General features: G+C 39.0%; 1 protein-coding gene across 1 annotated transcript; it reads right to left on the reverse strand.

The window, feature by feature from the left end:
* Positions 1 to 9,807: 9,807 nt before the first annotated feature.
* LOC107780454 (uncharacterized) lies at positions 9,808 to 12,654 on the reverse strand. The gene is made up of 7 exons (XM_016601007.2): positions 11,837 to 12,654; positions 11,521 to 11,704; positions 11,361 to 11,437; positions 11,214 to 11,253; positions 10,457 to 10,511; positions 10,303 to 10,372; positions 9,808 to 10,217 (listed from the first exon to the last, which is right to left on the reverse strand). Exons 1-7 carry the CDS (start codon positions 12,428 to 12,430, stop codon positions 10,014 to 10,016), a joined length of 1,224 nt encoding a protein of 407 aa, XP_016456493.2. The 5' UTR covers positions 12,431 to 12,654; the 3' UTR covers positions 9,808 to 10,013.
* Between the last annotated feature and the right edge of the window lie 2,389 nt (positions 12,655 to 15,043).

Below are 15,043 nucleotides of genomic sequence, written 5' to 3' on the forward strand. Positions count from 1 at the left end.
CAGTGGGTGGAATAGCCAAAGAAGTACCGGTGAAGCTTGGCCCTTACGAAGGAAAATTCAACCTGCGCGTGGTGATCATAGATGACTTCGAGTTGATAGTTGGATTGGAATTCTTGAGGCAAACCAACACCATGCATGTACCGTATGCTGACATGTTACTGATGATGGGAGCCAACGGGACCAAGCCCTGCATTATCCCGTGCATGCCCATGAAGATTGCCGTTGAAAACATCTCGGCCTTGCAGTTGAAGAAGGGGGTCAAAAGAAATGAACCCACGTTCCTGGCAACCCTCTGCATCGAAGATGTAGAACGCTCCTCGGGTCCCATTCCTGAACCCGTGAAGGAGCTACTACTAGAGTTTGAAGATGTCATGCCACAAGACATGCCAAAGTGACTACCGCCTAGGCGCACTGTGGACCATGAAATTGAGCTGGTGCCGGGCGCGAAGCCACCCGCCCGGGCGCCTTACAGCATGTCACAACCCGAACTCACCGAGCTTCGGAGACAATTGACAGAAATGCTAGACACAGGGATTATCGTACCCTCCAAATCCCCATACGGGTCCCCTGTGCTATTCCAGAAGAAACATGATGGTAGTCTACGACTCTGTGTGGACTATCGGGCTCTAAACAAAATTACTGTGAAGAACAAGTACCCTATTTCGCTAATGGCAGACTTGTTCGATAGACTGGGTAGTGCGACGGTGTTCACCAAAATAGACCTGAAGACAGGTTATTGGCAAGTTCGGATTGCAGAGGGTGATGAGCACAAGACGACCTGTGTGACAAGATATGGGTCGTACGATTTCCTAGTTATGCCATTCGGCTTGACTAACGCCCCAACTACGTTTTGCACGTTGATGAACCAAGTATTCCGAGAGTACATTGATGAATTCGTGGTGGTCTACTTGGATGACATTGTGGTATATAGCCAAACATTGGAGGAACACCTAATGCACTTGCGGAAGGTCCTAGCTCGATTGCGGGAGCATGAACTATATGCGAAGCTATCTAAGTGCTCCTTTGCTCAAAAGCAAATTGACTTCCTCGGACATGTCATCGAGGAAGGGCGGATCAAGATGGACCAGCAGAAGATTCAGGCAATCACAGATTGGCCACCGCCTAAGGATATCCACGCCTTGAGGGCATTCCTTGGTCTATGCAATTTCTATCGACGATTCGTGAAAGGCTACTCACTCATTGCAGTACCATTGACAGAACTCCTCAAGAAGGTCACGCCTTGGGAATGGGGGCCCAAGCGAGCGGAGGCCTTCAACGCATTGAAGGCGGATATGTCTAGTAGCCCCGTCTTGGCCCTTCCTGATTTGGCCAAGCCATTCGAAGAACAAACAGATGCATCTGACTATGCCCTCGGTGGAGTCCTGCTACAAGAAGGGCATCCTGTAGCGTACGAGAGTCGGAAGCTAAAAGATGCAGAGCGGCGCTATGCCGCCCATGAGAAAGAATTATTGGCTGTCGTCCACTACTTGCACCTCTAGAGGCATTATCTGCTGGGAACCCCGTTCGTGGTCAAGACAGACAACACAGCTGTTAGCCATTTCATGACCCAGCCGAAGTTGAATGGTCGACAGGCTAGGTGGCAGGAACTCCTAGCTGAATTCCACTTCAACCTGGAGTACCGAAGTGGGAAGACCAATCATATTACTGATGCGCTCAGTCGGAGAGCTGATCTAGCATCGGTGTACTTGCTCGCCACCCTAAGGGGGAGCGAAGTAGCCACCTCCATCAAGGACCAGATACAGGATTTACTCATCAAAGACCCTGCCGCACAGTATTTGGTTGATTTGGTAGGACAGGGCAAGACTCGCCAGTTCTACATGGAAGATGGTTTTCTGAAAGTGAAAGGGAAATGACTTTATGTTCCTAAAGGAGGAGACCTACGAAGGACTCTTCTGGCGGAATGTCATGATACTCTGTGGGCCGGCCATCCCGGTGAAGAACGCACCATGGCGTTACTTCGCCGTGCATATTATTGGCCTCAAATGGCTGATGACGTTGCTCAGTATGTGAAGACTTGTCTAGTATGCCAAAAGGACAAGTCAGACCGCTTAACACAGGCGGGACTCTTGGAACCACTAGCTGTCCCAAAGAGACCTTGGGAAAGTGTTTCCCTGGATTTCATCACCGGATTGCCCAAGGTCGGAGATCTAACAACTATCTTGGTTGTGGTAGATCGATTTTCCAAATATGCTACCTTTATTGCTGCCCCACAATATATATCAGCAGAAGATACAGCTCGACTCTTCTTCTCTCATGTCGTCAAATATTGGGGCCTACCCAAATACATTGTTAGTGATTGGGACTCGCGCTTCACTAGCAACTTTTGGACCCAACTCTTTAAGTGCCTTGGGTCGAAGCTGAGTCACAGCTCAAGTTTTCATCCGCAATCTGATGGCCAGACGGAGCGGTTCAATGGTATGTTGGAGGAATATCTCCGCCATTTTGTAACCGGATCGCAGAAGAATTGGATGAAGCTTCTGGATGCTGCTCAACTGTGTTTCAATTCACAAAAGAGCTCAGTACAAACAAAAGTGCTTTTGAAATTGTTACCGGACAGCAACCGCTACTCCCACACACAGTCAATGCACCAAATATGTCTAAATCTCCTCGAGCTACTAGCTTCTCTAAAGAGTGGAAGCAAAATTTGGAGATAGTGTGGAGCTATCTTGTCAAGGCTCAAAAGCGGATGAAGAGGCATGCTGATCAGAATCGTCGCTTTGTTGAATACCAAGTAGGAGACAAAGTGATGGTCAAAATTCCAAACCGTTACTTATTTGCGGGGGTCCATGACCCTCGCTTATTTCAAAAGTACATTGGACCTTTGTCCATTGAAAGACGTATTGGGAAAGTTGCATACCGGGTGGATACCCCAGCTTGGTGGAAAATTCATCCTGTCTTCCATGTCAGCCTCCTGAAACCTTTTCGGGAAGACACGGAGGATCCTTCAAGGAGCCAGCTCACAATACCCAGTATTCGAGGGCCCAATTCAACCGGGAAAAGGCGTGTTGAAGCTATCCTTGATGATAGAGTGATTCATGCCTCAAGGAAGGATCACCAAGAGTTCTTGGTGAAATGGCAGGGCTGTGATGCAGAGGAGAACACTTGGGAAAGGGGAACAAACCTCAAAGCCTAAAAGAACCTAATTGAAGATTATCTTGCAAGTAAGGCGTCGAGGACGTCGCCAACTCAGATGGGGGAGAATGTCATGGGAGGCTTTCCAGCCGTGCCCCATGACCCCTTGGGCGCGCCCCGTGGCGTCCTAGCAAGCCTTCCAATGACTAGCGCCACGGACGGCCCCGTGGTCTTGGCCGCGCCAAGTGACAAGCGTGCATATGCCTCTATCGCCCAACCGCAGGCAGATGCCAACAGCGCCGCGTGCGCAGACAATGCCGCGCGCGCAGACCCTGATGCCAAAGACAATGCTGCGGACAACGGACCTGTTTTCTGCCCTATAGCAAACTAAGTCTTTTTCATTGTAAATATAGAGTAGTTTTATTCCATGTACTTCCATTATGTTTCTCTAGCTTAATCAAGTCTAGTCTTGTAGCTTTGGATTATTTTTTTAAGCATTATTAAGGGGGACCAAACAATCAAACTTTCTAGCAAGCAAACAATTCTCTGTACTGGTGTCTCTCCCCCTCGACACCGCGTTGCCTTTCTGTAATAGCTTTCATTAATGCAATCAAGCTTTCTTTCATTCTCAATTCTCATTCCTGTTCTCTCAATTGCTCTTGACATTGGTTTTCCCGTACGACACTGACAATCTAGTCTAGCGTACGGAGGGGACCTCAGTTGGCGGACAGCAACTGCACTGACATCAGTTGCTTAGCCTTACGTCGCCCTTCCAAGGAATCTCAGGAAGGCGCCGCGTAATAGTAATCATGTGAGCTTCCTCTTAGATACCTGAGTATCCACTTTATAGCTTTCCAATGCTCTTTTCCTGGATTTTCCTGAAATCTGCTAACAACACCGACTATATGAGCAATATTTGGTCGAGTGCATACCATTGCATACATCAAACTTCCGACAACAGAGGAGTAAAGAATCTTGACCATTTTCTCTTTTTCCTCTGTTGTTGTAGGACACATCTTCTTACTCAACTTCAGATGACCAGGAAGGGGTGTGCGAACCAACTTAGCACTTTTCATATTGAAGCGCTCCAGTACATGTTCTATGTACTTCTCCTGTGACAAGTAAAGCTTTCTTTCGTTTCTCGAATGAGTAATTCTCATGCCCAAAATCTACTTAGCATGACCCAAGTCTTTCATTGCAAAAGACTTATTCAACTGTTTCTTCAACTCGTCAATCTTGAAAGCAATCCTGCCCACAATCAATATATCATCCACATATAGTAAGAGGATGATAAAGTCATCATCAGAAAATCTTCGTACAAACACACAATGATCTGAAGAAGTCTTCTTGTAGCCTTGCTCCTCCATAACAGACTTAAACTTCTTGTACCACTGTCTGGGAGCTTTCTTCAATCCATATAGACTCTTCGTAAGTTTGCATACAAGATTTTCTTTACCTTTTTCCTTGAAGCCCTCAGGTTGTTCCATATAAATCTCATCTTCTAAGTCACCGTGAAGAAAAACAGTCTTCACATTCATCTGCTCAATCCCAAATCAAGACTGGCAGTCAAACCAAGAACTGTCCGAATGGAGGACATTTTCACGACAGGAGAAAATATTTCGTCAAAGTCAATACCTTTCCTTTGACGAAATCCCTTGACAACCAGTCTAGCTTTGTATCTGGGCTTCAAACTATGTTCTTCAGCTTTAACTTTGAACACCCACTTGTTCTTCAAAGCTCTCATGCCCCTAGGCAATTTCACCAACTTATAAGTACGGTTCTTATGCAGAGATTTCATCTTATCTGCATGGCTTCAATCCACTAATTCTTGTGCTCATCTTCTATAGCCTCCGCATAACATTCAGGTTTTCCCCCATCAGTGAGTAATACATACTCATTGGGTGAATAACGGGAGGAAGGAGTACGAGGTCTAGAGGACCTCCTGAGTGGAATATCTAGCTCGTCCACAACTTCGTGAGTAGGAACATCTACCTCATCAACATTAGCATTGTTATCACCATCACCATCAATATGCTGTTCTGAATTATGGTTCTGGGCATCACCATCATCATTGAGCCCACCAACGTCATCGACATTTGTATGAGGAACTTGATAAAGATTGACTAAACCTTCAAAACTTGGAAATTTTAGCTTCTCCACTTTGTTAATATCTTCAATGGTTTGATCCTCCACGAAGATAACATCACGGATTCTCACAAACTTCTTCTCAATTGGATCATATAGCCTGTAACCAAACTCATCAAGGCCATAACCAATGAAGATGCACTGCCTAGTCTTGGCAGTTAGTTTTGACCTCTCATCTTTAGGCACATGTACAAAAGCTTTGCAACCAAACACTTTCAAGTGGTCATAGGAAACATCATTGCCATACCAAACTCTGTGTGAAACATCACTTTGCAAAGCAACTGCTGGAGATAGATTAATAACATGTGCGACGGTCAACAAAGCCTCACCCCAAAAGGAATTCGGCAACTTTGCTTCAGAAAGCAAACATCTGACTCTTTCCATCAAGGTCCTGTTCATCCTTTCTGCTAAACCATTAAGCTGAGGAGTCTTCTGGTGTCTGATACCCTATTGCTTCCAGTATTCGTCAAACATTACACAATATTCACCACCGTTATCAGTACGAATACACTTTAGCTTCTTTCCAGTTTCTCTTTCAACTAAAGCCTGAAACTGCTTAAAGATACCCAACACTTGGTCTTTAGTCTTCAAGATGTAGATCCAAAGTTTCCTTGAGCAATCATCAATAAAGGTATCAAAATAAAGTGCACCACCCAAAGTCCTTGTCTTCATTGGACCACATAAGTCTGAATGCACCAACTCAAGCAACTCTATCTTTCTTGAAGGAGGATGAGATTGGAAAGAAACTCTTTTCTGTTTTCCAGCCAAGCAGTGCTCACATTTTTCTAATTTTGCACTTTCAAAATTTGACAACAATTTCTTCTTGGCCAGAACATTTAGTCCTTTCTTGCTAATGTGGCTAAGCCTCTTATGACATAATGTTGAAGAGTTATGGCTCTTAACGACATTTACCATATCAACACAGGTAGAGGCTGTAGTCCAGTATAGACTACGATGCTTTTCCCCACGAGCCACAATCATGGAGCCCTTAGTCAGCTTCCACTTTCAAGTACCATTGGTATTGACATATCCCTTATCATCCAAAACACCAACAGAGATCAAGTGCAAACGAACATCAGGTGCATGCTTTACATTGTTTAAAACTAGTTTAGTACCAATACTAGTTTCCAAACAAATCGTTCCAACACCAGCCACCCTAGATACAGTCTCATTACCCATACTCAAATCCAAAGTCACCTCGAGTATAAGATGAGAAAAATTCCTTCCTTGATGTCACATGAGATGCGACACCACTGTCCCCAACCCAGCTTGACTCATCACAAGTAATATTTATCAGATCCGCATCAAGGATGGTAACAAGATCTTCTGTAGTGACGGTGGCCACACGATTGCCATCTTCTTTCTGTTCTTCTTTTTCTCTATTCTCCTTTTTCAAAATCCGGTAGAACTTCTTTATGTGCCCTTTCTTCCCGCAATGATAGCACTCAATATCTTTAAGTCTGCTTCTGGATTTACTTCTATTATGTTCTCTATTTTGAGAACGCTAATTCTTACTTCTCCCCTAGAATCAGTCACCAAGACATCTGATGAGGAGGAACCCTGAGATTTTCTTCTCATCTCTTCATTTAAAAGGCTGCTCTTGGCAAGATCCATAGAGATCACACCATCCGGAGCAGAATTTGATAATGAAGTTCTAAGAATTTCCCAAGAATCTGGTAGGGAACCAAATAGAAACAAGCCTTGAATTTCTTCATCAAATTTAATGCCCATAGCAGATAACTGGTTCATGATCCCCTGAAAATTATTCAGATGATCTGTCATCGCGGAACCATCGTGGTATTTTAAACCCAACATCTGCTTTATCAGAAACATCTTGTTGTTTCCAGTTTTCCGAGCATACAAACTTTCAAGGTTCTCTCATAGGGTCCGAGCATGTGTCTCCCCAGAAATATGGTTTAAAACATTATCGTCAACCCACTGTCTAATAAAGCCGCAAACCTGCCTGTGTAACAAACTCCACTCTTCATCTGATTTATTATCAGGCTTTATAGTGGTGAAGACAGGTTGATGAAAATTCTTGACATAGAGCAAATTTTTCATTTTGCCCTTCTAAATGGCATAATTTGTGCCATTTAAAGTAACCATTCTACTAGTGTTGGCTTCCATTGTTTATCACAAATACAAATACTATTTATTAGGAGACCAAAGTAATTCTTTTCTAATGTGGAAGTTTAGATTGTGCTGCAACGACAGAGCATACTCAGACAGAACCTTGGCTCTAATACCACTTGTTGGGAATAAACCCCGTAAGAATAATATTCACGGTATTAGTGATAAATGTGGAACACTAAATTATGGTTAAATCAGCAAGAATAGAAATGCAGTAATAATGACATCAAGATTTTACGTGGAAACCCTTCTGAATAAGGGAAAAACCACGGCCAAGAAGAGCAACTGATATCACTATAGCGAGAAATTTTACACTGTGTAGTAACGAGTATAAATACTCCTAAGACCACTATACTCTCAAAAGAAAGAATACTCTTTTGCTTTTTGACCTAACTACAATATCTCTCATACTCTATTTTTCTTCACAGACTATTTTCTTATAGTCTATGGAATATCTTGCTTTCTCTCACTCAGATGTATTGTTTGAGATTTTTGGTGTGTCTACAACTAAAAATATGCATCCCTTTTTATAGGGAAAAAATGGGCTCGCTGATGTAAGCAGTGACTCAAGCAAACATAAAAAAGTCTATAAAAAGATATTTGGCTGATTGGCCATATCTCCAAAACTTTGATAATTTACCAAAAAAAGAAGAAAGACATCTTCCTTAAAACATGGGGCTGGACCCCACATAAACTTCCTTTTCAAATGTTTAAAGATGCTGTATAGAAGAACATAACAACTAAAGAAACAACAAAAGAGAAACTAGACTGTCACAACAGAGTAATATGCTGAAACTACAAACCTGTTGGGCTAAATCAACCTAAATACACTCTTAACATGGTGTGATGTTGTCTGCTTTGAGCAAGTCTGCACGGTTTTCTCCAAAAGAGCTCACACCATTAAGAGATATCTACACTTTATATGTAGGCTCCCAATCTTTTCAGTTATCAATGTGAGACTTTGTTCGCACATCCGACAAAACCAATAAGTAGTTCAATGGTCCTCATTAGCTTTTAGTATTTGCTTTAGAATTTACCAATGCCATGCAAATGTATCATTGGAGTTTCAGTTTTTCGCAAGTTCAAAGATAATAAAACAAAACCGATGACAACAATGTATTACCTTGAATTCTCATCAGGGTTTTGTTCTGATTCATCTAGAATCGTAAGATCCTTTAGAACATTTACTATTTGTCTAAGTATTATTCCTTTTCTTTCAAATGTGCTTTAAATTGAGTTTGAGGTTCATCTGATCATTTTAAAAACAGGTAGCTCAACACACTATTAGATTAATTAATTTTTGTTATTATAAATGGTGATTAAATTGTAAACTTAGTTCTTGCACCTTGCTTTCGGTTAGTTGGTACTGTTTGAGAAAGTAAAAAATCCAGAATAATATTATATCAAGTTTTTACTTCAATCTAATATTATCGTGCCGTTAAATTCCAAGTTTATAAAAGAACATAATATGATTTTCCTTTGTGAGAAAACTATTTAATATTTCTCGATTTTGGATAAGGTAAAGGCCAAATTACACTGTTTCCTAAGACCGGCATTTTGAATCTTCTTTTTTCGGCTGTCAAATGTGTAAATATTCTAATGTAACAAGACGACTCTCTAATTGAATATGTAGTTTATTTGGTCCTCGAGCTGTTATACACTTTAGAATTTACCTATGAGAACTAGCGAATCATTGCAGATTCTGTTTTCTGCCATTTCACACAAAAGAAAACCGATACCGTTAATGTAATTGTTGAAGTTAAGTTTGATGTGAAGTGTGAACCATGCAATTGTTAATGAAGTCCAACTCTAGATGTAACTTTCAACAAATTATTGTTTTATGTTTCACCTTTCATGTCACTATGAATACGTGTATTTTGCATATAGATTATTACTCCGTCTCAAATTAGTTCAAGACAAAACAAATTATATTTTTCCTATTTTATCCTTAATAATAATTGTTCTTGAAAATGAAGATAAACACATAAATAGAGTAAATATTCAATGAAACTCTCTTCTTATTAATAGTCTAAAACCCCTCCTTATTAATGTTTCTTAAAAGGCATATAAAAAAGAAACACGACAGATAATTTGAGATGGAGGGAGTAGTAGTGGGATAAGGAACTCATTTAGCCTGAAACTATCTTTGTTTTTTCTGCATTGTGTTCCACCAAATGGTTGATTGAAGACGAGCGCAAGAGCCAAATGTATTTGCGTTTACAAATAATATCAAAACACATCCAAAGAAAGGAAGTAAGGAATAAAAAGTAAATTAGGAAACAAATTTCAAGGGAAATACAAACTATGCCATGTTCATTGTAAAGAGTTATTATGTGTACAGATTTACAAACTCTAAGTATCACACAGAGTGAAGCTAACGGCAAAAATACACACGAGTTGTGAAAGTATATCAAACTCATATGTCACATGAACACCTTATTCGATAACATTCATTTGATCGTATTTTCTTTTATGCACACAAGAGAAACAAACACCTACATTCAGCATGATGTTTATGGACATTGTACTATAGTTTACATTTTTTGGAAAGTCTTTATATTCAACTAGAAAAAGCTAAACTCAACTTTTCCCTCTAACACTAAGTGCAAAAAAGAAAAACTTCTAATTGATGGCCTCTATAGCACTTAACTTATTTTAGATGGGAAGCGAATATTATCGGCAACCAAAACTTCCATATCATCATACAGGGTAGATGGATCATGTTCAAGAGTTGAAATGCTTGAATTTTGAGTGTCCAATAGACTTCTTGTTGTTCTTTGTTGTTGATCAAATATCATCTTTAGCTGTTTTCCTTGTTCTTCAATCCTCAACTGTAACTTTCGCTGAATCTAGTTTAATAGAAGATGTCCTGATTCAGTTCTTTTGGCTCTAGAAAATTATCATGACTCAAAGGTGTACCAAAAAATTAAGTACCTCTAGTTGTTCGTGAAGACGCCTCTGGACTTCGAGTTGCATTTGTAGTGCTTCCTTGATTTGCATTCCCCTGCGACAGAAGTTTGGATCAGATATAGTTTCGAGCTAAGTTTATCAGGAAAATTAACTGAGATAGTAGCGATGAAAAGTATACGTTTTGCTGTCAATCTGTGACACATTATTCGAGCAGTTTCTCTTCTCAGATTTTCCTGCAACGACATAGAAGGAGAAAAAATATGATCAGTCTACTTCTTAAAAGGTCTAATTTGAAAATATCTGAAGTTTAGTAATAGCATATAATTGAACAAATAAAGAAAAAGTAGTCCATCTTAGTATCCTTTTGTTACATGTTAGATCCATTTATTACAACAGTTATTGAAAGGAAAAGAAAAAAAAAAAGAAAAAAAAAAGTGTATTTGTAAATTAGTGCAGAAAAAGCTTTTATGTTGTTTCCTTGTTATGCCTTCTCACTGTAAGATTAGTATATGGAAAATTCTCTACTTTCCCTTTACTATTCTTCTTTTTAAATATGCATAAGCCACAAATGTGATTCCTAACCATTCTAAGCCATAATTGTGACCAGGAGGTCACGGGGTCGAGCCGTGGAAACAGCCTCTTGCAGAACGCAGAGTAAGACTGCATACAATAGAGCCTTGTAGTCCGGCTCTTCTCTGGACCCTGCGCATAGCGGGAGCTTAGTGTACCGGGCTGCCCTTTATAAAGCCCTGACCCCCCGGATATAACATGTAATACTCATCGAATTAAAGCCGCTGAAAAGCTAATGTTGTTTGGCAAACAAAAAAAAACAAGATGTTTAAAATCAAGAAAATATCAAGAGAAAAACCAAGATGTCTAAAATCAAGAAAAGATCTCTTCCCAACCATGAAAACTTAAAAGTCAAATAGACATACCATCTGTAGGTTCAGGGATGTACTTTGCATTTCGATATTTCTGCAAACAAAATAGATATGACAACAGAAAATATTCCCTCAAAACTCAATACAACAGTACTGAAAAGACAACCAAAAGGAAGTTCTTTCATATGTATAAATATATACCTGCAAATGGCTTTTGACATGAAAAATGGTCAAGCCATCTGACTCCATCAGCTTTAGTATTGCCTTTGGTGTTGCCTCTGATAAGATGAATGAATCAAATCTTTACTAAAAATGGTGAGGACCAAACTGAAAATAGAAAGTCCTCTTTGAAATTACTTACTGTCAGCGCCTCCTAGGCGGTTTACACACTCAACAAATCGATCGTGGAGATCTTGAGTCCATCTGATTCTTGTTTTGTTGCATACGGATCCTCCAGAACATGCAGAATTATTAGAATTAGCCGAAGGAAATCCTGATTCTTGCCTCATATATTCCAAGTGACTACCACATAAATTATGAGGGAGCTGTAAAAACATAGCGAAAAAACTCAAAATGGTGTCAATTTTAAGTCTTTTAAGCAGCAGTAGCTTCTTCATATGAAGCAAAGAACCAAAAAAACACTAAAAAAGAAGCAGCTATATGTTTTAAGTACTAACACTGAAATCTTGATTTCCATCAAAAGGCGTGTCGAATTCACCAAGCAATTTTCTCTTAAGATGCAATATTCTCTCTTTTTCTGTTAGACTGCTGAAAGGACTTCTATAAGGTACTTGATGATCAGGACTAAAGGGTTGACTGCTCGAGAATTGTGATCTGATAAATGGTGGCAGGGAAAGCTTGGGATGAAAATCTTCTGCTGGTGAATCAGGCAAGAAACCATATGATGGTATTTGAAAATCATAATTCTTGGACAGTTGGGAACAATTATCTTGTTGATCATCATACTGTGTTAATCCAAGGTAACGTTCTGTGGCAAAGAATGCTCTAGATGGTGAACCAATACGACCGATGATAGTACTATTCGATGATGAATTAGCATTAGAAAAAAACTGCTGCTGCTGCTGCTGCTGCTTTTGGCATACTTCTTCTGCAGAAGTTGCTGCTGGAAAACTAAATCCCAAGTATGATGATGACTGTTTTTGTGTATGTAAAGCCTGGACCGGCATTCTGGCGAATTCTAAAGTATAATCACTTGCATATGCTGAGTTTTTTGGCACTCTTTCTTGAGTACCAACCCTTTGGATACTCATATCCTAAACTATTCAGAGAAGCTACAACTTTATTTCTAGGAAAAGTGGACTTGTTCTGTTGAGTTTTGCACACTAAGTTACAGCAACAAACAGTATTTGAAGTTGAAAGTTTCTTGTACTGATGAATTCCTCGAGATTCTGAGCTGTGAACAAAAATTAAATAAAAAGAACTCGCAGCACAAAGAAAGCAAGGATCAAGATTCAGATAGAAATGGAAATGCAGCACTGTTTAAATATTACATGGACTGCTCCTAAATTCCTTTTATATGCTGAAAAGACATATAAACAAGATATGAAAACATGAATATGTCAACAACTTTAAAAAATTCTTTTTTTTTAAAAAAAATTTATTCTTTCATATGGTTAAGGGATGAAGAATCGTTTCGACAAAACCAAAGCCAACACATTTACTATTAGAATAAAACAAATGTCTCCTAGGTGAAAGATTTACTATAACTGCATTTTGTCTCTTATATTAGGTTTTAGAGCAACTCCACCTGTCTTAATGAAAAAGAGAAAAAGATACAGAATATAAGTAAAAAAAGAGAGAGGAATATATTGCATATCAAACAATGATTCTTTAAAGTTCCTCTTCACATTAAGCTGATAAAAGGAGAATATAGTCTATGGGGGCATCTCTACACTTTAACATTTCTTGTGGAATACTGGCATATATTCACTGAGCTATCATGCCTAATTATTCTTATTATGGATGAGGATTGATAATTTGAACACTAGGAGTAGATTTTCCATTACTACTTGCATTAAGCAAAGTTGATTTTAAACATAAAGACGGATTTAGGGTAGATTTAGTAGGTTCAATCTAACTCGTTGCTTTCAGGTCGAACTATATATACATGGACAAATAAACAATTAAAACGAAACATATATTAATACCGCACTCATTTTGAACCCACTGATTCTGGATCATGGATTTGCCTCTGCTTAAAAAGAGATCAACAAAAATGTTTTTGTGAGAATTGGCTAAGAATTGAACATTCAGGATACACTTCAAGCTAAATCAAATAATTATGAAGTAATTAAGACGAAGAATATTATTGTTACATTAAAAGTATTAATTGATAATGACTTAGGGTGTGTTTGGTATGAAGGAAAACATTTTCCGGAAAATGTTTTCCAATTTTCCCATGTTTGGTTGGCTTAAATGTTTTGGAAAATATTTTCCTCATGAACTCATTTTCCTCCAATTGGAGGAAAGTGTTTTCCTTATCAAGAGAAGGGAAAACATTTCCCAAAACTCTTTCTCAACCTTCCCCACCGAAATTATTTTTTTTACCTTAATTTTTTTTTTTTTTTACAATTTTAAATTTCTGTTTTTTCGTTTTTCTGCACCCCCCACCTGCCCTCCCCCCCTTCCTGCACAATTTTTTTTTGTAATTTAAATTTTTGTTTTTTTTTTGTTTAATGTCACCCCCCTCCCCCGAAAAAATATATTTTTAAATATATTTTTCAGTTTTAATTTTTTTATTTATCGGTTTAAAAGTTCCAAAATTATGAGTTCGGAGGTTTATGTATTTGGAAGTTTACGGGTTCGAAATTCCGCGATTTTAAAAGTTTACCGGTTCGAAAGTTTATGAAATTTGTGGGTTCGGAAGGTTGTTGGTTTGAAAGTTTATGCTTCAAGTTTATTATATCTAAATTATTTATGAATACTCTTGAGAAGTCATTTTCCTTAATTTGCGTACCAAATACCAGAAAATGAATAAAATTACCACTTACTTTTCAAGAAAATAATTTATACCAAACACACCCTTAATGAGCTTCAGAGCTATTAGACAACTTACAATCACATTGTTTTTCTAATAGCTTAAAGAGGTAGTTGTAGGTTATTTATTTTACCAATTTTAAGCAGGGTTTCCCATTTTGGACTGTTCCGATTCTGCCGTTCATTTAATTTAAATAATATTCAAGTTGAAATATCAAATAGATACATATATAACTACTACCTTAGGCCAGTATTATAGTTGATCATTCAAATGATTGTTGAGCAAAGACATAAAAACACACATCTCCGAAATAGAGTATGATTCTTTAATCATTCCTCTTTTTCTTTATTTTTTTCATCTGACTGGGAGATAAGTCCACTTCATTATTATATTGTGCCAGTTGCTATAGTGGTTCATGCCCCAAAACTCTATGGTCGTCGACTCGTCGTTGATTATATGTTACTAAACCTTTTTTTATTGTATTTGGCATATTTCTTTTTAGTATGTTGTGATGCCCATGATGGAAGGCGTTTGACGAGGGCGGGTCAAGCAGCATTGACCAACTTTTAGGCTTGCAAGTTTCTCAATAAAGGTGCAAATATCATCTTAGATGAATTTCACATCAAATAAGAGAGGAATATAAAGAGCTTATAAGGTACTACACAAGTTGAGAAGGACGCACTTTTTGAGCTCGATAATGGGGTAGCTTAGGCGATGTTACCATGGATTTGGGTAGTGATAATTATGGTATCATAGCCCGACTCTCCCTCAGTATGGGGCAAATCTCATGGAACGGAGGGCGGCCAACGAGGACAAGTTAAGTACTGGCAATAGGCTGACATGCTGCTGAAGAAGGAGTTCACATTCATCTTAGTATCCCATTACA

This window comes from Nicotiana tabacum, chromosome 6, assembly GCF_000715075.1.
Source record: "Nicotiana tabacum cultivar K326 chromosome 6, ASM71507v2, whole genome shotgun sequence".
In the NCBI taxonomy this organism is placed as follows: domain Eukaryota; kingdom Viridiplantae; phylum Streptophyta; class Magnoliopsida; order Solanales; family Solanaceae; genus Nicotiana; species Nicotiana tabacum.

Coding starts and splice junctions, on each gene's coding strand:
- LOC107780454 (XM_016601007.2), bottom strand. CDS start 12,430: ATGAGTATCCAAAGGGTTGGTACTCAAGAAAGAGTGCCAAAAAACTCA. Junction 11,254..11,360: donor ATGTCAAAAGCCATTTGCAG/GTATATATTTAT, acceptor TTTTGTTTGCAG/AAATATCGAAATGCAAAGTA. Junction 10,373..10,456: donor TCACAGATTGACAGCAAAAC/GTATACTTTTCA, acceptor CTTCTGTCGCAG/GGGAATGCAAATCAAGGAAG.